The sequence below is a fragment of the Cervus canadensis genome, chromosome 10 (assembly GCF_019320065.1).
Source record: "Cervus canadensis isolate Bull #8, Minnesota chromosome 10, ASM1932006v1, whole genome shotgun sequence".
Taxonomy (NCBI): domain Eukaryota; kingdom Metazoa; phylum Chordata; class Mammalia; order Artiodactyla; family Cervidae; genus Cervus; species Cervus canadensis.
Window position 1 is genome coordinate 65,998,178 of NC_057395.1, and position 24,294 is coordinate 66,022,471.

General features: G+C 45.2%; 1 protein-coding gene across 1 annotated transcript in view; it reads left to right on the top strand.

Moving 5' to 3' along the window:
• The window catches only part of LOC122448230 (lipopolysaccharide binding protein), a 31,914-nt gene extending 13,723 nt beyond the window's left edge, over nt 1–18,191 (top strand). The window contains exons 6-15 of the mRNA XM_043479401.1: nt 1,917–1,980; nt 4,494–4,585; nt 5,715–5,891; nt 7,756–7,815; nt 9,744–9,911; nt 11,393–11,460; nt 11,977–12,019; nt 14,283–14,346; nt 15,356–15,432; nt 17,816–18,191. Coding sequence (XP_043335336.1) covers nt 1,917–1,980; nt 4,494–4,585; nt 5,715–5,891; nt 7,756–7,815; nt 9,744–9,911; nt 11,393–11,460; nt 11,977–12,019; nt 14,283–14,346; nt 15,356–15,432; nt 17,816–17,860 — 858 coding nt within the window. The 3' untranslated portion in view covers nt 17,861–18,191. The remainder of the gene's footprint in view (nt 1–1,916; nt 1,981–4,493; nt 4,586–5,714; nt 5,892–7,755; nt 7,816–9,743; nt 9,912–11,392; nt 11,461–11,976; nt 12,020–14,282; nt 14,347–15,355; nt 15,433–17,815) is intronic.
• Nucleotides 18,192–24,294: the final 6,103 nt, after the last annotated feature.

Here is a 24,294-nt window from a genome sequence, read left to right on the forward strand (position 1 = left end):
GCCTGGGAGCTGTGACTACTGAGCCCACATACCCTAGAGTCTGTGCTCCACAACAGGAGAAGCCAACGCAATGAGAAGTCTGTGCACTGCAACAAAGAGTAACTCCGGCTCTCTGCAACTAGAGAAAGCCCGCGTGGAGCAATGAAGACCCAAAACAGCCAAAAATAAAAATAAATAAATAAATGGGGAAAAAAAATAAAGTGAGGGCTCACTCACACAGCCTTGAACAAAGAAAATATTTACATATGAATCCAAATATTTTAAGAAACAGTAAATGCACATTCCTTTGACCTAAGACGCAGAACCATTCTTTGTAAACAGTCTCTTAATTGGCCTAGCACTGTCCTAACAATTAACATGCATCAGCCACAGGTTCTGGCTTAGATTTCTTTAACCACAGTGAGAATCTAGAGATGTTTGCTAAGCGATCTCAATGCAGAATCCTTCCGTATTTTTATAATTGTTTTCCTGGTAAGCTTTTCCGGTCCACAGCAGTTTACTGGCATTTTCTTTAAGCAACTCACCTTTCCAAAGCACTTACCACAGGTTTTTCAGAGAAACAACTCTTTTCTCAGTCTTTATTTCATGGGTTTACATAAAAAAGAATTTTCAATATTTATTTATTTATTTGGCTACATCGGGTCTTGGTTTCCGCAGGTGGGATCTTTCGTTGTGGCATACAGATTGTCTAGTTGTCTCACATGGACTCAGTAGTTGTGGTGTGCAGGCTTAGTTGCTCCATAGCATCTCAGTTCCCCAACCAGGGATCGAACCCACATCCCCCGCATTGCAAGATGGACTCTTAATCTCTGGATTACCAGGGAAGTCCCTACGTAAGGAATAATTGAGTGATTGCAATAGCAAGGAAAGCAAACAGGTTTGAGAGCATGCATTTCCATTTCTTGAGAAGCACACAATTTAACTGGGGCAGCAAATTCTGAGTGTTTACTATGTGTGGTAGCCTGTTGGATGGGAGGATTCAGTCTTCCACAAGCAGCTGGGGAAACAAGTGTTGCAGGGAAAAGCCAATTCTGACTCTACGCTGGAACTGTTGCTTTGACTTGCTTTTCCTTGCTTTTGTTATTAGACATAATGGCCTGCCTCAGAAAATCCTGCCCCTCTCCTGACTGTTAAAGTGCCTTTGTTCAGAACCCTGGTCCACTTGTAGATGGCACGAAGGAAGAAATTAACACATCCCCTTCCCAAGGCTTGTCATTCTAGGAGATATTTGCAAGATCAATAGCCTTTTTACTTTGTTTCCTCATCTCTCCCATCTCTGATCTATAAAAGAACCCCACATCCAGACCCTGAGAAGATGGTTATTTTGAAGCGTTAGTCTGCCATCTTCTGGGTCAGCTGGCTCTTGGAATAACAGATTCCTTGTCTTACTACCTGTCTCCATCCATTGGCCTGTTGTTTGGCGTTCAGCAAGCAGAGCGAGCTTGGACTCGGTAACACAAGGACTGTTGATCCATCCAGCTAATCTGTTAAGTATCTGCATTAAGTATACACTTATTTGTGTGGCTATTGCTACTTAACTATCTAATTCTGCTGTTCAATTCTAGACCCTGAGAGACTAGGGATTCTCAAAGGAATAGGTCTTTCATGACGGAGTTTCAGGCAGTGCCTCCAGCCATGTTGCCTCATCCGGCTGCATAGGCAATTACCTAGCTCTGATTTCCAGTCCTGTGATGGACTTTAACAGGCCCAACTGGACTCTATTGGGGTCCATGTGGGAGCAGACATGTTTTTGATCATTTCTATTTTCTCGGTACCTGGCACATCATAAGCACTTATGAATTTTTGTAGAATCAATGACCAACTAGCAAAGATGTGAAATGGGACTGAAGCAATTAGCACAGGGCCAGACCAAAGCCAGCAAACTCACTCGGGCTTTCTTTTCCCATATTTTTCAGATTTGCGAAATTATTCAGGACTCGGTGACCTCTGAGCTACAGCCTTATCTCCAAACCCTGCCAGGTAGGACACTCCACCCATCCTTGATTCTCATTAATTTTTATAAGTGTGTACATTAATATGTACCTTATGATATCTTACTTACATGGAGCAGCAGTGTTGAAAGTAAAAATTAAAAGTCCCCTTTCCTCCCCAAATTTTCTTCCAAGAGGTAAACTCTGTTTTGAGTGTGTACTCTCAGATGTTTCCTTTGCATGTACAAATATAAATATACACATACATAAGCATATGAATATACATTTACATGGGTTTCCCTGGTGGCTTATCAGTAAAAGAATCCACCTGCAATGCAGGAGTTCAATCCCTGGTCTGGGAGGATCCCCTGGAGAAATAAACGGCAACTCCAGTATTCTTGCCTGGGAAATCCCCTGGACAGAGGAGTCTGGTGGGCTACAGTCCATGGGGTCACAAAGAGTCGGACACGACTTAGCAGCGAAATCACCACCACCACCATACATTCACATATGTATTACTTTTGTTCATGAATATATGTGAATATGCATAATTATGAACATATACATTAGTCTATAATAGTAGAAACATTGTTCTTTTGTAGCCTGTATACCTTGGAGATCTTTTTCCATCAGCACACATAAACAGATCTCATTTTTAAAAATGTTTTTATGGAAGTCAATACAGAGAGAAAAGTGCTCAAACTGTAAGTGGAGTTTTTAAAAATTTTTCACAAACTGAGCACACGCACTTATCTGCTTCCAGATCAATATACAGAACATGGCTGGCCTTTCAGAGTCCATTCATGTCTCCTTCTGGCACTACCCACCCCTCAAGGGTGACCATCCTCTCTACTTCTTCCAGCAAAGATCAGCTTTGCACTTGGTACATGAATGGACCTATACAGTAATCACAGTCTTTTATCAAAAGCAGAAGGCTTTCTCTGTCCAACTTTAAGATATGAGGTCACTCCATGGACCTCCCTGGTGGTCCAGAGATTAAGACTTCGCCTTCCAGTGCTGGGGGTGTGGGTTCAATCCCTGGTTGGGGAGCTAAGATCCCACATGACTTGCAGCTAAAAAAACCAAAACATAAAACCAAAGTAATATTGTAACAAATTCAATAAAGACTTTAAAAACGGTTCACATAAAGAAAATCTCAAAAAAATAATAAAATATGAAGTCAATCCATATTGTTCCATATTATGAGTTCATTCACTCTCCTGCTGTGTCATCCACTGTGTCCATGTCTTTCCATTTTTTTTTTTAAATTTGGAGGATAATTGCTCTACAATGTTGTGTTGGCTTCTTCTGTACAACAATGTGGATCAGCCATAACATCTCTCCATTTGTTTATCTATAGACCTGTGGAAGGCCATTTGGGTAGTTTCAGTTCTAAATCATTGTGGGTAGTACTGCTGTGAATATTCTAGGTCATATGGACATGGATCTTGGAATATATATGCAGGAGAGAAATTACAGGTTCCTGTGATGTGCCTAGGTTCAGCCTTACCAGATCCTGCCAAACAGTTTTCCAAAATAATTATATAGACGTCATTTTTTTTTGGCCATGCCACTCAGCTTGCAGTATCTTAGGTCCCCAATCAGTGATCGAACTTGTGCCCCCTGCAGTGGAAGCGTGGAGTAACCACCAACCGCTGGACTTCCAAGGAAGTCCCTAGACTTCATTTTAATAACTGCACAGTGTTCTATCTTATGGATGTGTCTCCATTTATTTAGTGAGCCCCCAGCTGCTGGACAGGTAGGTTTGTTGTCATCCTTTCCTATTACCAACAATGGGGCAGAGAGCATCTCATACTACCTCTTTGCCTGCACTTAAGAGTACCTATAGAACGGTTCTCTACAAGCAGAGGCTCCAGAGTTAGGCTACACAGGTAAAGTTGTCAGGGACAGGTCCTGGACAATTGGAGGTGTTCCCTGATGCCTTGGCCCCCAGGCCTCCACACTCACTGCTAACCTTCCCTTCAGTGGAGACCCATGTGGGCACAGAGGCCCCAGCATGTGGGAGAGAGAGCTCCTGCCCCCAAGGTCTTGGAGGGGAGTCTCTGGGTCCTCTGAACATGGCCCCGCCTTCCTGGTTATTTGTTGATATTGGTAGGAGGCTGGTTTCCTTGAAGATCAAGGTCTTGGTTATAAAGTTGAAGAGCAATATCTTCGGTTGGAGAATTTTCCCTATCGTATGTCTTCTTTGGTGTGAAGTTCTGGGTATGGAGGGGCTGCCACACCTGAGCTCCTCCTGCGCTCAGGCTGTGTGTGTGTGTGGCGGGCGGGGGGGGGGTGTGTGTAAGACTCTGGAAACTGCTCAGGCTCTGGGCTAAGCACACCTGTCCCCTTGTGGCTAAATCATCAGCCGAACAGAAGAAACCATGTCACCTCTTTCTTGGTGAAGGAACTCTTTGCCCCAGCACTGGACTGGGTGGAGGGTCTTAAGGTGGAGGGGCAAGGGGCTCTGGAGACCTCTCCAGAGGGAGTGTGGGTCAGCCAGAGCCCTCACCACTTCTGCATCACCCGCCTCCTAATTCTGTCCCTTCCCCTGGTTCACAGTCACAACGAAGATTGACCATCTCGCTGGCCTTGATTACAGCTTAATGGGGGCCCCTCAAGCAACAGCCCAAATGCTGGATGTGATGTTCAAGGTAAGGGTCCTGGGTCAGGGGCTTGAGTGGGTCCAGCCCTGGTGTGGCATTCCCTCAGCTCAGCCCTTTCTTGGGGCCTCCTGTTCCCCAGCTTCAGATCTGTCCCTGTGTCCCCGTGGTTCCCACTGTGTCAAGGGCAGGGCAATATGGAGTGGTGGGGAGTATTCCCAGAGCCAGGATCCTTCCATGGTGTCTTACATCACTTAGGCCTTGAAACTTCCTTCCTCCCCTGCCCCCAACTCCACTCCTTCACCTATCCCACCTTGCAGGTGACATTAACCAGAGCTGGCCCTCGATGGCACTGAAGAGCTGGCCAAGAGGTCCTATAGGTTAAAACACCAAAGCTTCTGATGAGCGTTTCATTAGGGGATCCTGGACATACACTTTGACCCAAAGGAAAGCATATTTTTTAAAACAATTTTATTGGAGTATAGTTGATTTGAGTGACCCAAGTAACTCTAGTGATAAAGAATCTACTTGCCAGTGCAGGAGACATGGGTTCAATCCCTGAGTCGGGAAGAGCCCCTGGAGGAGGAACATGGCAACGCACTCCAGTACTCTTGCCTGAAAAATTCCACGGACAAGAGGAGCCTGACAGGCCCCAGCCCCTGGGATCACAAAGAGTCAGACACGACGGAGTGACTGAGCACACACACGTAGATGATTTACAGTGCTGTGTTAATTTCAGGCCTACAGCAAGGTGAATTAGTTATAGAGAGACATATATCCACTCTTTTTCTAAGGTTCTGTTCCCATATAGATCATTACAGACTACTGAGGAGCGTTCCCTGTGCTATGCGGCAGGTTCTCATCAGTCATCTATTTTGTATTTAGCAGTGTATATGTGTCAGTCCCAGGATCCCAACTTATCCCTTCCCCTGCCCCATCCTCTAGGAACCATAAGTTTGCTCCCTACATCTGTGACTCTACTTCCATTTTGTAAACAAGTTCATTTGGATCTTTTTTTTTTTTTTTAAGATTCCAAGGAAAACATCTTTAATGGTGGAATTTCAGGCAGTGTTTCTAGCCAGTGTTCCCTCATCAGACTCTATAGGCTCCCAGCTCAGGTGTCTAGCCCTGGGATAGACTTAGAAAAGTTCAAATGGATTCTCTCTCTCTCTCTTTCTAGGGAGAAATTTTTAGCCTAGAGGACCGCTTCCCAGTTGCTTTCCTTGCTCCTGTCATGAACCTTCCTGAGGAACACAGCCGAATGGTCTACTTTGCCATCTCTGATTATGCCTTCAACACCGCCAGCCTAGTTTATCATAAAGCGGGATTCCTGAACTTTACCATCACGGATGACATGGTGAGACTCGTAGCAGAATAGCTCTCACAGATGACTTTGTCACTTGGTCTTCCTTCCTCTTTCTTTTCCACCCATTTACATCAGTGAAATAGTAAACTATAACTAAGAAAAAAGATCAAGAGCAGGAAAAATATGTTAGCACAATTTCCCTTTTCACTTTGGTGGCCAGGAAGCTCAAAGTTCTTTCTCCATTATAACAATTGTGGAAGATTTTGTGGCTTGCTTGTCCATATTTTACTTTTCCCTCCTGTCTAGATCCGTTATCTTTGTGTGTGTGTGTGTGTGTGTGTGTGTGTGTGTATGTGTGTGTGTGTGTGCACGTGCTGGGTCCTGTGGAGCACGGGGGCTTCTCTAGTTGTGGAGCATGGACTCTAGATTACATGGGCTCAGTATTTGCAGCATTCAGGCTTAGCTTTCCCATGGCATGTGGGATCTTAGTTCCCTGACCAGGGATTGAACCTGTGTCCCCTGCAGGTTTTTAACCACTGGACCACCAGGGAAGTCCCTAGATCTGTTCTCATGCATATTTTCTTTCATCCTGATGGTTTGTGGAGATTTAAAAAAAGATTTTAGTGAAGGAGGCAGGATAATAGATACACTGATAAATTCATAAGATTTCATAGAATAGAAAATAAAGACCAAGTTAAAAGTAAGGCACAATTATGGAGACACGGGACCCATAAGTTGAATTTTTTAAAAACCACAGATCTGTGTGAGTGCTTCCTGTAGTCAAAATGGAAAGAGTACAGGATTTAGGGATTCATAGTGAAAAGGAGAGAAGACGTCACCTTAGCATTTACCTCTAAAACAAAACTGTCTCCAATGTGGCTTTGTATAAAGGTTACTACATTTTATAGTGGGTCACATCATGAAAATTTCTTTGTTTCTTTCAAATTTCTGGGGTTTTAGGCAGCTGTTTCTTGTAGCTCTTTGTAAAAGCTGAAGCCTCGTGTTCCATGTCAGGATGGTGGAGGAAACACAATGCAGTCCAAACTGGATGGTCCAGCCAATCCTGGTAATAAATTGGAGACCAGCAGTGATGGATGGAGTGACATTTGTCCTTTGAATGATTTCTCATCCATGCCAGGGTCATTTACTTCTATTGTCATTTTTGAGTCACCCTTCCCACCTGTGGTACAGACCTTTCCTTCAGCGGAAGGGATCATAGTAGCTGTGTTTTATTGAATGCCCACTATGTGGTAGGCCTTGGGCTAAATGTTTTATACTCACCATTTCATTTAGCTCTCACAATAACCCAACAAGTGGGGACTATAATTATCTCTTGGACTGGCACTAGTGGTAAAGAACCCACCTGCCAGTGCAGGAGACATAAGAGACATGGGTTCAATCCCTGGGTCTGGAAGATCCCCCGGAGGAGGGCCCAGTAACCCACTCCAATATTCTTGCTTGGAGAATCCCATGGACAGAGGAGCCTGGTGGGCTACAGTTCATGGGGTCGCAAAGAGTCAGACATAAATGAAGCAACTTAACACACACACATACACGCACACACATAATTATCTCCATTTTATAGGTGAGGAAGTTGAGGCTCAGAGAGGGAAAGGGACTCAGCTGGGATTACATAGTAACCTAGAGTCAAACCTAGGTCTGTGAGACTGCAAATCTCACTCTTGTGGATCCTCTGATTGAGTCCTGCATGTCACCTATGCCCCAAGGAGAGCATCCAGGACCCCAGAGATTCATGTGCTCACGGTGAATGCAGAACAAGCATCTCATCATTGCCATGGTAACCGCAAGCAGTCAAGAAGCTACATTATTAAATACCCTCTCACTTCCCCATCTCTCTTCAGACCTTCAGCTCTGGCCGGAGCACCTAAAACTTCTTTGTGTCCCTTCATTGCAGATTCCACCTGATTCTACCATTCGACTGAACACCAAGTCCTTCCGCGCCTTTGTTCCCAGGGTAAGGCTTCCCTTAGCCCTCAGGGTGCAGGTTGAGCCCCGAAAGCCTTCAGGAGTATTCTTTAAAACCTGCAACCTCCTCTCAGCTTGATCAAGAGTCAGAAGGCCCACAGCAGGGTCCCCACTGAAGGCTGGGGTGCTACAGGTTTCCCTTCAAAGTCAAAATGACAGAGGCCCAAGCCCTGTGTCTCCTGGAACCACAGACCACCCAGTCTCTTACTGATGATCTCTGACAATCCCAAGGAATACTGACAGGCCCCACAAAATGTACCCCAATTCACAGAGGGTGTAGTAGCGGTCAGGCCCTGTTCTTGCAGCTTTACAAAAATTATCTTTTGAATGGATAATAAATTCTCATGGTTCAAGATTCAAAAGACCTAAAAAGTTATAGAGTGAAAATTCCCATCCACTCCTGTCCCCTAAACATCCAGCTCACACCCCAAGTCTACCAATATTATCAGATTGCACACATCCTTCTGGGGAGATTGTATGTATATACAAACAAATGTTATTTGTCTTTCCTTTGTTTTTTTACACAAATGGAGGTATATTTTACACACCAGTTTTCACCTTACTTTTTCCCCTACTGTACCAGGAGATGATTCTGTATAGGTAAATAAAAAGCTTCCTCACTCTTGTTTTCCTGGGAATCCTGTCTGCCATTGTATTATGGACTGAGCATAGTTTGAGTATCTGGGTCTCCCATGGAAGGACATGTACGTTTTCTCTTTGCTATATCAGTGACACGGTGAATAACCCTGTAGCTCTGTCATTGCTGGACTAAGCTCTTTATGTGCAATGTCTCATTTAATCCCATAGAAATCTACCTGTCTTCTCCTCTAATTTCTGGGTACCCTTAAGACACCGCTCAGATAGGCAGTAGTGTTTAAAGTTCCTTTCAGGAGGCTTGATGATGGCTGAGAGGAATTATAATGATGGGAAAATTGTTAAACTTCAAATGCTGCAGTACCTGGGTCATCTCCTTCCATAAGGCACCCCCCACAGCAGGCCCCTTCTCTCCCTAGAACCCCACAACAGCCCAACCTGCCGCTGTATTGTTGGCACTAGCTTTGGGACCTTGGCCACATCCTGGCTCCAACAGCCCTTTTTGCCCAGAAAGAGGAGGAAACTCCCCCTCCTCCTTCCTGCTCACATCATAATCAACCTGACACATAAGCAGATCAGCTATCCTTTTGAGGGAAAGTGATTTACCTCCTCAACCTTCTAAACATCTCCCTTTTACAATAGAACGTAGATTTTATATTTGCATAGTTAAAAGGCTCTTGGGACTGTTCCTCTACCAACTTCCCCCCTACACGGAACAGTCTTGACCCCAGATTAAATTTTAATTAAACAGAAAATTGCCAGAGCTTTTTAAATGCTAGAATCTAGGTGTGTCATATCTCAAAAACATTGGCGTATGCAGTTATCAGACTAGGGGGAAGGGAGCCAGGCGTGCGGGCTCTAGAGAAGCAATAGCTCTCAGCGATGGCCCAGGGAGGGGTGTGGAGTGAAAAAACTCAGTCCAACCTTTCTGGAGGATAGTTTGGCAATACCTGGCAGAAGCTTTAAAAATATTCTTGTCCTTGGACTCCGCAGGGAATGTATCCCCCAAAATAATAGCCAAGGGTACACAGGGGAGTAGTTATTAAAAGGCAACACTTTGGAGACAACTTGATGCCCAATAAGATTAGATCATTTGTAGTACCCACACACAGTGGAATAGAATACAGTTCAGCCAGGAGGTGACGCAGGCTCTATATGTCTGACATGGAAGGATGTCCAGTGATACCTTTAAGAGAACAAGGCACAGAGCATTTTGTGGAAATTAAACCAACAGGTGGTCTCAGCTTGCTCTAGCTCCCTCCAAGTTGTCCCAGCAAACCTGCATATTTTCTTCTCGACATAATCTCTTCATTCCACCCTCAGATAGCCAGACTGTACCCCAACACAAACTTGGAGCTCCAGGGAGCAGTGATCTCTGCCCCATGCCTGAACTTCAGCCCTGGGAATCTGTCCACAGCCGCCCAGATGGAGATCGAGGCCTTTGTGCTCCTGCCCAACTCCGTCAAGGAGCCTGTCTTCCGGCTCGGTGTGGTAAGGTTCAAAGCCTTTGCAAATGTTGTTGCCTTTTCCTGCTGGTTCTTCCTTGCACTGACCACCTGGTTAATTCCTTAAAATTGATCTCAACTTAAGGATCCTCAGATAGGCCTTTCTCTTCTTTTTTATCTAAGTTTATTTATTTTTGGTTGCTATGGGTCTTCATTTCTCTAGTTGCAGAGACTGGGGGCTACTCTCTAGTTGCAGTGCACAAGCTTCTCATTGTGCTGGCTTCTGTTGTCATAGAGCGCAGCTTATGGGGCATGCAGTCTTCAGACTGTGATGCACAGGCTTAGTTGCCCCACAGCATGTGGGGTCTTAGTTCCCAGACCAGGGATCGAACGCATGTCCCCTGCATTGGCAGGCAGATTCTTAACCACTGGACCATCAGGAAAGTCCCAAGATTGGCCTTTCTTGATTGCCCTTATCCCTGATCTATCTTACGACCCTTGTCACTTTTTTGTCTTATGGCATCCTATTATTTTTCTTCATAGGACTTATGTAAAGATACTTATGTAGCTCTTTGCAGGTTTATTTACTTAATGTATGCTTGTTCCACTAAGTGAGTCCATAAGGAGAAGTCCAGATTTAGCAGCTAAACAGTAACAATTGCTCCCAGATGTTGATGTGCAATTTAATGGTTGTCATTGTTATCGAACTTGTCATCAACATATTTTAAATTAAAACATAATTTATTATTATTACTGTTATTATTTCTTAGAGCTGAATCTTGGCCCTGAGACAGCTAGAAAGGATCCCTTTAGAGATCTCCAGAGATAAGCCTCTGTACCTTGGTGGCTCAGACAGTAAGGAATCCGCCTGCAATGCAGGAGACTTGGGTTCGATCCCTGGGTCAGGAAGACCCCCTGGAGGAGGGCATGGCAACCCACTCCAGTATTCTTGCCTGGAGAATCCCCATGGACGGAGGAGCCTGGTAGGCTGCAGTCCATGGGATCACAAAGCGCTGGACACGATGAAGCAACAAAGCACCGCACATCTTCTCTCGGTAGTCTGTTCAAAGTTTAATTGCTATCGTAGTCAGCCATGCCATGCTAAGTCATTTCAGTCATGTCCAACTCTTTGTGACCCTGTGGACTTTAGCCCTCCAGGCTCCTCTGTCCATGGGGATTCTCCAGGCAAGAATACTGGAATGGGTTGCTATACGCTCCTCCAGGGGATCTTCCCAACCCAGGGATCGAACCTGGGTTTCCTGCATTACAGGTGGATTCTTTACCACTAGTGCCACCTTGGAAGCCCATAATAGTGAGCAATTTCAAGTAAAAATGTTCAAGTCCAAGTTCAAACATTTATTGAGTACCTACAATGAGCTTCCTGGTAGCCTACAGTCCAGTGGGCAAGGTCCTGCTTTAACTCAGTGAGGTATTAGTTTAGAGGAGACAGCCAGTTCTCATAGTTATGCATCCTGTACATGACAACCTCCTTCATTTAGACCTGTTTCTTTTTACTGGAATTTCCAGGCCACTAATGTGTCTGCCATGTTGACCTTCAACACCAGCAAGATCACTGGATTCTTGGAGCCAGGAAAGTAAGTCAGCCTACTGCCCACGTGGGGGCGCTCAACTGGGCTCACTCCATCTGACACTGCAGCTGATTCAGTGCAGCTGGAGGTGGGATGTAATTGGATCCTCCTTCAACCTTAGGGCCCACCACTGGGTGAGGAAGCAAACTTAAATTTTAACCCAACTGGCCCAATTGTTTTCCCCCACTGGACCTGTCTCCTTAAACTTCCTTTCCACCATTACTTCCAAACTTCTAAAGAATTTACTGTTTTTCCCTTATCTATGAATTTTAGACATCAGCAATACTGACTTCCTGAAATTATAGAGATTGAGTGCTTTTACACTACACACTTCCCCTCTGCAAGTCTTCCCAGTAAGGTCGTATCATTGTTTTTGGTTCCTCAATAATCTTTCTCGCTCTCACTCTACCACACCCTTGGCACTATGCTTTCTCCAGTTGGGTTTCCTTCTGGGGAATCCCCACCTTAGGTTTCCCTTGAACATAACGCCCACATCTCTGAATCTTCTCTGATTTGTTATAGGATACAAGTGGAACTGAAAGAATCTAAAGTTGGACGATTCAGTGTAAGTTATTGTTGCTTTTATGTAAGAAATGATTAGGGTAATAATTTAGAGTATTTACTAAGCAGTGCTTTGGCACCTGTAATAGAGAAGGAGAAGAGTTACTCTCAGCCCTAGAAATCATAGAAGTCCCTGAGGACAAGAAACATCGGGCAGAAGAACAGTTACCCCCAATATTAGGCAGTGTACAATTAAATCATTTGGTGGACAGAATTCTTTTAATTGCAAGGAAAAAAAGGCTAACTAAAAGTGTCTTAAGCAAAGAGGAGGAATGAATAGAATCATACAACTAAAAAACAAAAATAAAAAAGCTAAGGCTAGAGGTTTCAGGCATAGCTGGATCCAGGTGTTCAGATTAGTGCATCAATTTGAAAAGGCAGGGGAAGTTATTATAGGACTGTATGAAATCGTGTGTGTGAAACTTCTGAAAACTGTAGCGCACTATAGAGTTTAAAGAATCTTTCATGCAGTTTTTTTAAAAGAAAAAAGAACATATATATATATACTAAGAGAAGAATCTCTGCCTCTCCATTCTGTTTTTATCTGTTGGCTTCATCCTTAGGCAGGTTCTTCCCATTGGTGGAAAATTCACGAAATTTCCTGTAGTTTTATTTAAAAAAAAAAACAAACAAACAAGATCATGTGCTAGTCCTCATTGGATTATTCTTAATCAAGTGCCAATTTCCAGCCAAACATCTTGGCTGGAAATTGGACAAAGCCAATCAACCAGCATGAGTTTCATCTACACTCCCAGAACCGATATTTGCAGTCCCAAACCACATGGACTGAGAAAGGAAAGGAGCATTCCCCTGAAGAAAATAGGAATTCTGTTATTTAAACAAAAGGAATTGATGGCTGGGCAGGCAAAACCAAGAGACGATTTCCACAAAGAGGAAACGTGGCCATGGCGAAAAGTCCCCATGTGAAAGTAGAAAAAAGAATGGGAAGATTTGCGTGGGCTGAAACACTCAAGGAGAGATTTCTGAAGAGGGAAAGTGTGGTGATGTTCCTCCTCACAGGTCAAGGAGGAGATGGAAAGATTTAACCTACAGTAGTTGGCTACCTTTTCACCATCCTATGGACACTGGTCCTCTCGGACCCCCCTCTACCTGCCCTCCACTGACCAGACTTTCCCTCAGGTGCCAGAGGACATAAACACATAAGTGTGAGGAGAGACGCTGGTCACAGGGGCCCCGCAGGATGACTCCTTTCAGAGAATGAAGGATGAAGCGAATAATAACACACTAATACTGTATCCGTGCGTGGCATGTAAAAATGTGTTGTGAAGTAAATTATTCCTATGTAAAGAGTCACAAAAAGTCATCCTGGGACTTCCCTGGTGGAACAGTGGATGAGAATCCGCCTGCCAATGCAGGAGACACGGGTTCGGTCCCTGATCCAGGAAGATTCCACATGCCACGGAGCAACCAAGACCGAGCGCAGCAAGTACTGAAGCCCATGTGCCTGGAGCCCGTGCTCTGCAACAAAAGAAGCCACCACAATGAGAAGCCCGGGCAGCACAGCTAGAGAGGAGCCCCCACTCACCACAACTAGAGAAAGCCCGCGGGTAGCACTGAAGACCTAGCGCAACCAAAAAAAAGATATTTTAAACTAAATAAATATTTGTTTCAAGTCATCCTATCAGGTTTTCCCAACACCGACTGTAGAAAACAAGACCTGTAGATTCATATAAATCTGGATTCAATTTCTAGCAAGTCACTTTCATTCTGTGGGTCTTAGTTTTCTTATCTGTGAAATGGGGGCATTAATATTAACTTTGAAGACTTACAGCGAATCCAGTATATATATGTATCATACTCTGAGTCCTAATACCTGGCACACAGTGAGTGTTAAAATTGGGTTTCATAATTTTTGTTTCAACTTTAAAATCATTTTTTGTTATATAAGTGATTTCGGAAAACATTTTCACTGCAAAAAGAAAAATTACATACTAAATTTAAGGCTAAGCCAAACCTTGATGTTCTTCCTAGAGGAAAGATCGTGTAGGCGTGGTGGTTGTGCAGTCTTCCAAAATTTTCTATCACTTTGTACACACATGAACATGCATCTCAAAATAGTTTTATCTTATAAAGCAATAGCATGATGTAGGTATCTACCTGAAATTTGCTTTTTTTTTTTTCCCCCAAGGCTTTTGCCATGTCAGCACTTACAGGACCACCCCACCCCTAAGGGTGGTTCTTTGTGGGTTTGTTGGTGGGCAAGATAGTACATGGGATTATGGTGTAACTCTCCTATTCTCCACTAGGCGGAGCTGTTGGAGGCACTGCTCAATTATTACCTTCTCAACAACTTTTACCCCAAGATCAATGGTAAGAATCACTATGGACTTTTCTAAGTCAAGAGTGGACACTGCCCTTTGGGGGAAAGAAAGCTGGAACCAGGGCTCTCCTGCAGGCTGCGTGATCTGAGCGAGTCACTTATCCTCTCAGTTTCAGTGGCCTGTCTGTGAGATGGGTGTTGAAGTTCGCCTCATCTTCTTCCACGGTTCTAACGAGGGTTGGGGACACGGGCAGTTTTGGGAGCACAGGAAACCTCCTCCTAAGGAAGAAAGAAGGGCTCACAGAAGTGCCCACACACACCCTGAAGTGACAGGTGAAACACTGAGAACCAAATTAACATGCAGAGCCCAAGGCAAGGTGCGTGCATGCTCAGTCGTGTCCAACTCTTGGTGACCCCATGGGTTGTAGCCCGCCAGGCTCCTCTGCCCATGGGAATTCCCAGGCAAGAATTCTGGAGTGAGTTGCCCTTTTCTTCTCCAGGGGATCTTCCCAACTGAAGGATCAAACACATGTCTCCTGTGGCTCCTGCATTGGCAGGATTCTTTAGCACTTGAGCTACCTGTCCACCTCTAAATTTACATTTCCCAGTTAGTTGCTAACTCCTTAGTCAAAAACAAAAGCTTAAAGACCTAAACCCTCTTTCCATGAGGCCCTGCTTCATTTGGCTGCAGTAGAAAGCAGGATACAGGCAGGGGGCCGAGAGCAAGTACCCACTAGCTTCTTATCATGAGTGGACACTGCCCTATCCTTGCCTCTACCTCCACAGAGCACCATGGCTGAGTTCAGGCTCCTGTGTCAGCCTGCCTGGCATCAAGCCTCAGTTCTTCCGCTTTCTAGCTGTGTGACCTAGCACAAGTTACTTGGCCATTCTGTGCTTCAGTTTCCTTATCTGAACTTGAGAATAGTAATCCCAATCTTCAGTTATAATTAAATGGAAATATACTGTGTATGGAGTTTGCAGAGAGGAACTTGTTTTTGGTAAGATTTTCTCCATAATTATTTACTAACAAATCTCTCAACGTTCTGCCTCTACCTCCAGATAAGTTGGCAGAAGGCTTCCCTCTCCCTCTGCTAAAGAGAATTCAGCTCTCCGACCCCATTCTCCAGATCCACAAGGTCAGTGGATTCAAGGGGGGGGGGGTCTGAGGATTTGCGGAGGGGATTGGTGAGCTTTCCTGCTTGGCAGGCTATAACTCAGTGGGTGGGACCCAGCCCAACCCTGCAGCTGGGAAAGCCTGGACTGGGGTGGAACAATTTGGGGTCAGCTGGGATGCCATGAAGACATCCACGTGTGCTTTATAAGTGTCACCTAATAAATTGTCCTTTATTAGGGCAGGAAGGATTTGACACAATCTGTGCCACAGCTTTTCCACCTCCACCCCCCACCATGGGTGACCAAGGGGAACCTCAGGATGAGCTCATTTTGAAAATACAGCAGTCTTAAACACACCAACTGTTCAGGTTCTGAAAGGCATTTGTGCACTTTTGAAATTTCTCATTTCTTGTTATTTCCCTAGTGGTCCAGTGGTTAAGACTCAGCACTTTCACTGCTGAGGGCCTACATTCAATCCCTGGTTAGGGAACTAAGGTTCCGCAAGCCTCACTGCATGGCCAAAACATAGAATGGAATGGAATGGAAAAGAATAGAAAAAGGTGGAATAGAATAGCATTTCTTCTAATTACTTAAGTGGAAGAGGTTTGTCATGGATTCATGTTTGGTGTGCTGACCCTCATAAACCCATTGCCCCACCACACCCACAGCCTGACTTATGGTGTCCTTCCTTCCAGCCTGTTGTTTTCTCTAAGCACTTTTTGAAATTGTTTTGGATAGTTGCCTTGTTAGCTCTCAGACTTGTTATTCTTACTTCTCTTTTTTTCTTTGTGTTGCAATTGAGTCTCCTCTCCACCTATGTTGAATACCATCCCAACCATGCCATGAACCATCATTTATAACTATTTGAATACCGAGGAATATGTCTTATTCTTCATTAGACTCTCCACTATTCTGGCTGAGCATTTTATGCGCCATCTGTGCCCCACGGTTCAGGTTATCTTTCTAGAACAGCATCTGTGAGGTGGGAGGACTGGGTTGGCAGGCTTGTGAGCATTTAAGGACATATTGCTTTGTACCTGATACATAGTCAACATCCAGCAAATAACAGCTACTGAAGAGAGTGACAGGCAGCAGAGTGATCAGAAACATCGAAACAGACATCACCTGGCACATTTGAAAAACAAATGTCTGGAGCTCTTCTGGACCCAGAGATAGCCAATATCCAACTCTTATTGAGAGCATGTGAGGAGTGAGATAGATCATTGTTGAAGGCAAGGACTGAGTGACAGTTCACTCAGCTGGCCTCAGTTTTCTCCTCTGTCAAATGAGGTGTAGCCCAAACCTCACTAGGCTCTTGTGAAGATTAGCGCTTTTAGCTGTTTGGCGTAATGGAAGTCACTAGAAGATTCGTTAGACTGACCCTTAAGCAACACGGGTTTGAAAGTCCCCAGGTTCTCTTATATGCAGATTTTTTTTCAACAAAAAGTGAAAGTGAAAGTCACTCAGTTGTATCCAACTCTTTGAGACCCCATGGACTATACAGTCCATGGAATTCTCTAGGCCAGAATATTGGAGTGGGTAGCCTTTCCCTTCTCCAGGGGATCTTCCCAACCCAGGGATAAAACCCAGGTTTCCTGCATTGCTGGCAGATTCTTTACCAGCTGAGCCACAACGGAAGCCCAAGAATAATGGGAGTGGGTAGCCCATCCCTTCTCCAGCGGATCTTCCCAACCCAGGAATCGAACTGGGGTTTCCTGCATTGCGGGTGGATTCTTTACCAACTGAGCTACCAGGGAAGCCCTTTTTTCCCCATAGTAAATACTAAGTTATTACACCATCTGCACAGCTGGTTGAATCTGGGCATGCTGAATCACAGATGCGAGGAATCGCGGATACAGAGAGCTGACTGACTGTAAGCTCTACATGGATTTTCCACCCATGGAGCATCAGCGCCCCTAACCCTCATTTAACAACTGGTCAACTGTATATATAATCAACATGCATTAGAATTTTGAAGTCAACTCTGCCAATGTGTTTTCACGCCAAAAACCAGGGAAAGAATTGGATTTTGCTCTGAGTTCAGAATTCCTGTGCCTTAGGTGAGGGAAACTTACGAGGGGGTGGGAGAGTAAACCCCAGCAGCTCACAGTTTTGTGTTATTTGCCAAGGAGAGAGAATTTAGGTGACACGAAGGACATTTATGAGGTCTGCCAGAAAGCAGCAGCTTGGGAAATGACAGATAAATTGCCACCTTAGAGAAGGTAGCCGGCAAAAGCTGTGCTTTATGGAGACCTTGGGGACAGAGACACACGCTCGATTTATGTGCTGACCTGGTTTCTGACACAACATGTGCTTCCCCAGATGTGGGCCTCCCTTTAAATCAGAGATGCGTCTTTTTGGAGCAGAGGATGCTTTCACCATCCCATCCTGTCTTGTCTCTCCTAGGACTTCCTGTTTTTGGGGACCAACGTTCGGTACCTAAGAGTTTGAGGGCAACGTCAAAGACAGGGCTTGGAGGCCACAGCTGGATCGCCAAGTTGCATTTCCAGATGTGCAGTACTTTCCTGGAGATTCTGGGAAGATGAAGAAGTCTCTGTTATCAGCTGTGGGAACCTGGCCTCTGACCCTACCCTTTCAGCTGGTGCACCCACACCTTCTCTGACTCCAGACTTTACTTTCTCACCAGGGTAGACCATCCCCACCCACTGACCTATCCTGTCTTTAAGGGCAGGCACTGTCTTTTTTATTCACCACCGAATCTGTGCCTAGCAGAGTGCTGGCACATAGTAGGTCCTCAAAAAATATTTATTGAATGACTCAATGAAAGAACCACCTGGTACTTCAGCTGAACTGCCGTACCACCCACCTTCTGCTACCTAAGGGGTCTTTGGATGGTCAGCTCCTTCTGTGGTCTCCAGGGATGAGCCCTGGCTGCATTCTCATTTCTCAGCACCGCTGCTGTGGAAACCTCCAGGAGGGAACACGGGATTTTGCTCCTGCTCAGCCCTGCAGCTGGTGCTGATGCTGGCTCTCTCTGGCACTTATCTGTCTCAGTTCATGGACAGTTCATGAGCTCCTTTCAATATGTCCCCCCTCCTTCCCTCCCTCTCTGCCTGCTACAGACAGAGGAACCAGGGGATCTCCCAGAGCAAAAATTCAGCCTCCTGCTGCTTTCTCCCCGTTGAAACTGGTATAAATTAGGGGGAAATGGATCCGTCTAGATTTTGGGTCCAACCCAAATATAAAACTCATCCTACTGATGTTTATGAGTCTCAAGCCTGGAGGAAGAAACCATGATTTCTGATTACTGAACAACCTACCTCTGATCAGACTTTACCAAAGAGTCATTTCCAAGTTATGTAGTTGGGCCCCCAGGGACTGAGAATCAGAAAGCTCGTTGGAAATTTTTTTTAATTGTGTTATTTAGCAGATGGATGGAGCTGCCAGCTAGCAGATAATTCACAGGGAATAGACCGAGTTACCCCGTGTGTGACAGAGATGAATTCCAAGTCGGGACGATGCCCTGTCACCCAGCCAGCGGTGGGGTAAGCCATGACTTCACCTCATCCTTTTTGTGCACTTGGTCACCATCATCCACCCCAGTGATGGACTATGAAGGGCTTGGCTTCATCCAGGATTGGCCATGTGGCCTTGGGCAGGTCCCTTTCCTCTTTCCCCCACTTTATCCTATAAAATAAGGATGCTAATAATAGTATCCATGACCCAGGACTATTATAATGAGAATATTAGTTGATCCATGTAAAAGGATTTATTTAGCCCTACTGGGGATTCAGCATTTATTGGCTGGACATCCTTACTAAGCATCTCCTGTTTGTAGGCTCTGAGCTGGTCAGCACAGGGGAAGGAGAAGCAGTAAAAACCAGCTCCAGCACCTGCTTTTCAGAACTTTGCCTTATGGTGGAAAGAGCCAGTCTTGATCCCAACACACTTGCTTTGGGCCCCAGGGCAAGGGCTCTCTAAAGTCCTCACGTGTCAAATTTGCTGGTAACCCCTCCTTGCATGGTGACTAGGGACACAATGGGTTCACATCCAGCTTCCAGGGGTGGGGGAAGAACAGGGCATAACCAGGTCCTGGTAAACAGCTGATGCATTTATCACCTGCTTTTCTCTGGCCCCCCCAGAAGGAGACTCTGAGACAAGGAGGTGGGGACAAGTAGTTTATTGGGAAGAGGATCCCAGGAAGTAACCAGTGGAGGAGAGGAAGTGAGTGGAGAAGGGAAGGCAGCCTTTAAACTTTAAAGTTCAAAAGATTCATGATCAAACCAGTGTCCACCTTAATCCCATTGAGGGGACCCTGGTAGCCAGTGTTGGACCCTCCCCAGGGATCCACCCAAGGGCCAAGATTGCCAGGATGCTGTACATCATCTCCCATCAGTCACTGGTTGAGGGGATCTCCTAGAGGACACTAGTTCTCCAGTTCTTCTAGTGTAGACAGAGCAGACTCTGGCAGTCATAGAAACCTCTCAGGCAAAGTGCCAGCAAGTGCCAGCAAGTAGAACTCAGGTTGGCATGACTGACTAGTAAGATAGGTGGGGCCTGCATGTGGGCCCAAACTTCTGGATGTGATATGAGACTGTTCTCCACATTGCTTGTAAAAGCCATGGTTTGGTCTCCTCTGCATATTTTAATTTTTTAATGTTTATTTATTTGGCTGCACCGGGTCTTAGCTGTGGCATGTGAACTCTTAGTTGCAGTAGGTGGGATCTAGTTCTCCCAACAAGGATCGAACCTAGGCCCCCTGCACTTGGAGGGAGGGATCTTAGCCATTGGACCACCAGGTATCCCTCCTCTGCATATTTTTAAGAAACTCAGCCTACTTTGCAAGCAAGTCCTCATTTCATAGCATTCTAGGTCATTCCAGAGCATTCCAAGGAATGGCTCTAAGAAAGGACTTGGGGAAGCCCAGTACTTGATGAGTATGGAGCAACCAGGTTTGCTATGAGATAGAGGAAACAAACACTTATTTATGAAAGTACAAAATATCTCTCATTCACAAAGCAGGAGAGGCCATTTCTACCCAGTGAGAATAAACATGTTCACTCAGTAGCAGAGCCTCAAGTTAGACGGTCATCGCGTCTTGCTGGGGTGGCTCCAGGACCACCATTGCCAGTCCTGGGGTCCTCTAGCAGGTTCTGACACCTTGAGACAGCATTTTCTAATAGTAACAGTTAGAACTCTGGGCTATCAGAGAACCATCAAGAGACTATAGAAGAACCACTGATAGCCATTGTACCATAGACTTCACCCCACACAAACTAAGATGCCACCCTGGAGATGCTCTTCCTAGCTGCGAAGTGCCTCTCCCCCTCTTCACTAACTTCCCAAGAGCCCTCCTACAGCCTCATACTGTTCCACATTTGTGTACATACACAGACAGCTTCCCCTTTCTTAAAGATGCGTTGGATTTACTGGTGAGGATGAACCACAATTTTTTTAACCAACCCACTATTAACTGGACCTTAGGTTGTTTCCAATAATTGGTTTTTATAAGTGAGAAGCCCAACTCCTCATTTTAACTGAAGTCCAGACGACAGAGAATGAGATGGTTGGATGGCATCACTGACTCAATGGATATGAGTTTGAGTAAACTCCAGGAGTTGGTGATGGACAGGGAGGCCTGGCGTGCTGCAGTCCATGGGGTCACAAAGAGTCGGACACGACTGAGCAACTGAACTGAACTGAGCACTTCCCCAAAAACTTAAGTGAGATTTCTGAGGCCTTACTGTAGGCAGTGACAAAGGCTTGAACTGATGGGCCTCGTGGAGGAAAACTACCCTCCCCACACAAGTCTTGGTGCCCAGAAAATTCACTGCGGTCCCTGAGGGGAGCTGCAGTCAGAGACTCAGACACCCTGGCTGGCATGCTCCTTGCATATGTGCATTCCTAACCCAGAAGCCTTCATTCCTAAGTCTCTTTACCTGAAACCTTGGGCCAAGGTCTTTAGATGCCTCTGCCAAGGACCCTATCCGAGAGCCAAGTGGGGAACCTTGAAGACTTTTTCCCTACAATGACTCATTGTTGTTGTTGTTCAGTTGCTAAGTCTCCTCTGATTCTTTTGCAGCCCCGTGGACTGTAGCCCGACAGGCTACCCTGTCCTTGGGATTTCCCAGGCAAGAATACTGGAGTGGGTTGCCACTTCTTTCTCCAGGGGATCTTCCCAACCCAGGGACTGAACCCATGTCTCCTGCATTGGCAGTTGGATTCTTTACCACTGAGCCACCAGGGAAACCCATAATGACTCATGCTCAGTACTTGTCCACTCCCAGCACTCTCCCCAACCCCACCCCCCTGGCTCAGGGTCCAGGAACCTGCCAGAGGCTTCTGTTTGGGGATCCCCATCAATGAGATGACCCCAACGTCTACAGCAATCCCCCTGACCACCTGCACGTTGTCCAATGGAGGAAATGGAACAGGGGCATCAGTGCTTTCTCTGGTTTGAGCCTCTTGCTTGTATTTCAGGTTGAGTGACTAAAGGCTTCGCTGTTACTTTCATTTGGGCTTGTTGTTGCTTTAATCAACCACTCCGACAGCCCAGGTGGCAGCCCAGATATCTCTCCAACTCAGCTGAACTCATGACAATAAATAATGTTTCAGGAAATAACCTTATCCGTACATCATTTCTTATTCATGCATCCACACATGTACAGGAGCCAGCTCATCCATGAAATAAATGTCCAGAAATGGAATTCAGTCATTTAAAGAGACTCTTCCATCAATTTAGCAGCTGGGTATTTGCTCTCAGTCTCCTCTTTCACCCTCCCCGCTCCTCCTGAGTATACAGAAGAAGGGGCTCCCTCAGACTCACAGTGTTGGCTTGAGGAGGGTTGCGTAGTAAAGAATTCAACTTGGCTCAGAGAGAGGTCTGGGCTTTGTTCTTCTGGGGACTAGATCCCTCATTCCATGGGGCACCTGAGCCTACACACCACAGCTAGAGAAGCTTCCGGGTGCCACAACTAAGACCCGAGGCAGCCAAATACATAGACAGTGGCTCTCTAAGAACTCCCCCTGACAAAATCCAAGTGTTGGCAAGAACGTGGAGTAACTGGAACACTCGTCTGCTGCGGGCAGGAGTGTAAGTTGGTACAACCATTGGAATGACCTGCTACAGTTGAACGTGGCTATGCCCCAGCGATCATACACCCAACTGAAATGCCCGTACATGTTCACCAGAGACACTTACTGGTGTGTTCATGTACGCACATCATCACAGCCTCCAATTGAAAATAACCCAAATGTCCATCAGCTGTGGATGGACACATGGTGAAATAAATATTCACACAATGGAATATTAAGCAGCAATGAACACGAAAGAGCTTCAACTGAACATTTATATGCCAACAACTCATTTAGCCACCCCATTTACAGTCCCTCTCTCAAGAAAGCGATGTGACTTCATCTTCTGGGGGTGGGGGGGGATGTGTCTCACCGCACAGCTTGCAAGATTTTGGTTCCCCAACCAGGGACTGAATGGGGCCACAGCAGCAAAAGCACCAAGTCCTAACCAGTGGACCACCAGGGAATTCCCAGTAGCTTCATATTTTTGGCTTCTCTATTGGTCAGTTTATAATTTCAGGTACTACATCTGCACTTTTGTTTCCTGCTTCATCAACTATATATAGATTGCATCTCTTAATTTCTCTTTACTCACGGTGACCTAGGACCTCTCTGAGCCCACGTTCCCTCAGCTGAAAAAGAGCAGATGGGAAAGAATTTGACTTGATAGCTAGTCATAAATCCATTTCTCCTCCTTCCTGGGCACATAACTGTTTCCCAGCCTCCCTTGCAGTTAGATGTGACCTTGTAACCAAGCTTTGGACTGGCAGATGGAATGTGAGCAGAAGTAATCTATGCCACTCCAGGTGCAGCCCACAAACACCCCCATATGAGTCTGACTCTGTCTCTCTCCCCCACCCTTGCCCCCAGCCAAATGTTCACACCCAGGGTAACTTGAGATAAATGTCCTGAAGATGACAGAGCCGGCAGCAACCTGGGTCCCTGATTGATTGCTGTGTCATGAACTTCCAGTACTATGTTGAATAGAAGTGGCAGTAAGTGGTCATCCTTGCCTTATTCCTAGAAGAAAAACTTTCAGTGTTTCACCCCTGAGTAAGATACCTGTGGTGAGCTTTTCATATATGGGCTTTATTAGGTTGAAGTAGTTTCCTTGTTTTCCTAGTTTGTTGAGTGTTTTATCATGAAAGGCAGTTGAATTTTGTCACATGCTTTTTCTGCATCTACTGAGATGACCATGTGATTTTTATCCTTCATTCTGTCAATATGGTGTATCATTGGCATCTGTTGAGCCATCCTTGCCCCACACAGGTAAATCCCACTTGGTCATGTTGTATGATCATTTTAATGAGCTGTTGAATTTGATTTGTTAGTATTTTTTTGAGGATTTTTGCATCTGTAGTCATCAAAGATATTGGCCTGTAGTTTTCTTGTACTGTTTTTGTTTGGCTTTGATATCTGATAACACTGGCCTCACAAAATGAGTTTGGGAGTGTTCCCTCTTCTTTAATATTTTAGAATAGTTTGAGAAGTATTAGCACTAATTCTTCTTTAAATTTTGGTAGAATTCTCAGTGAATCCATCTGGTCCTGGGCTTTTCTTTTGGGGGACATTTTTGATGGTTGATCCAATCTCCTGGCTAGTTGCAAGTCTGCTCAGATTTTCCATGTCTTCATGATTCAGTCTTGGTTGGGTATATGTTTCTCGGAATGCTTCCATTCCTTCTAGCTTACCCAAGTTGCTGGAATATAATTGTTCACAGTAGTCTCTTATCATCCTTTTTTTATTTCTGTGTCATCAGTTGTAATGTCACCTCTTTTATTTCTGATTTCATTTACATCCCTTTTTTTTTTTTTATCAGTCTAGTGAAAGGCCTATGAATTCCATTGATC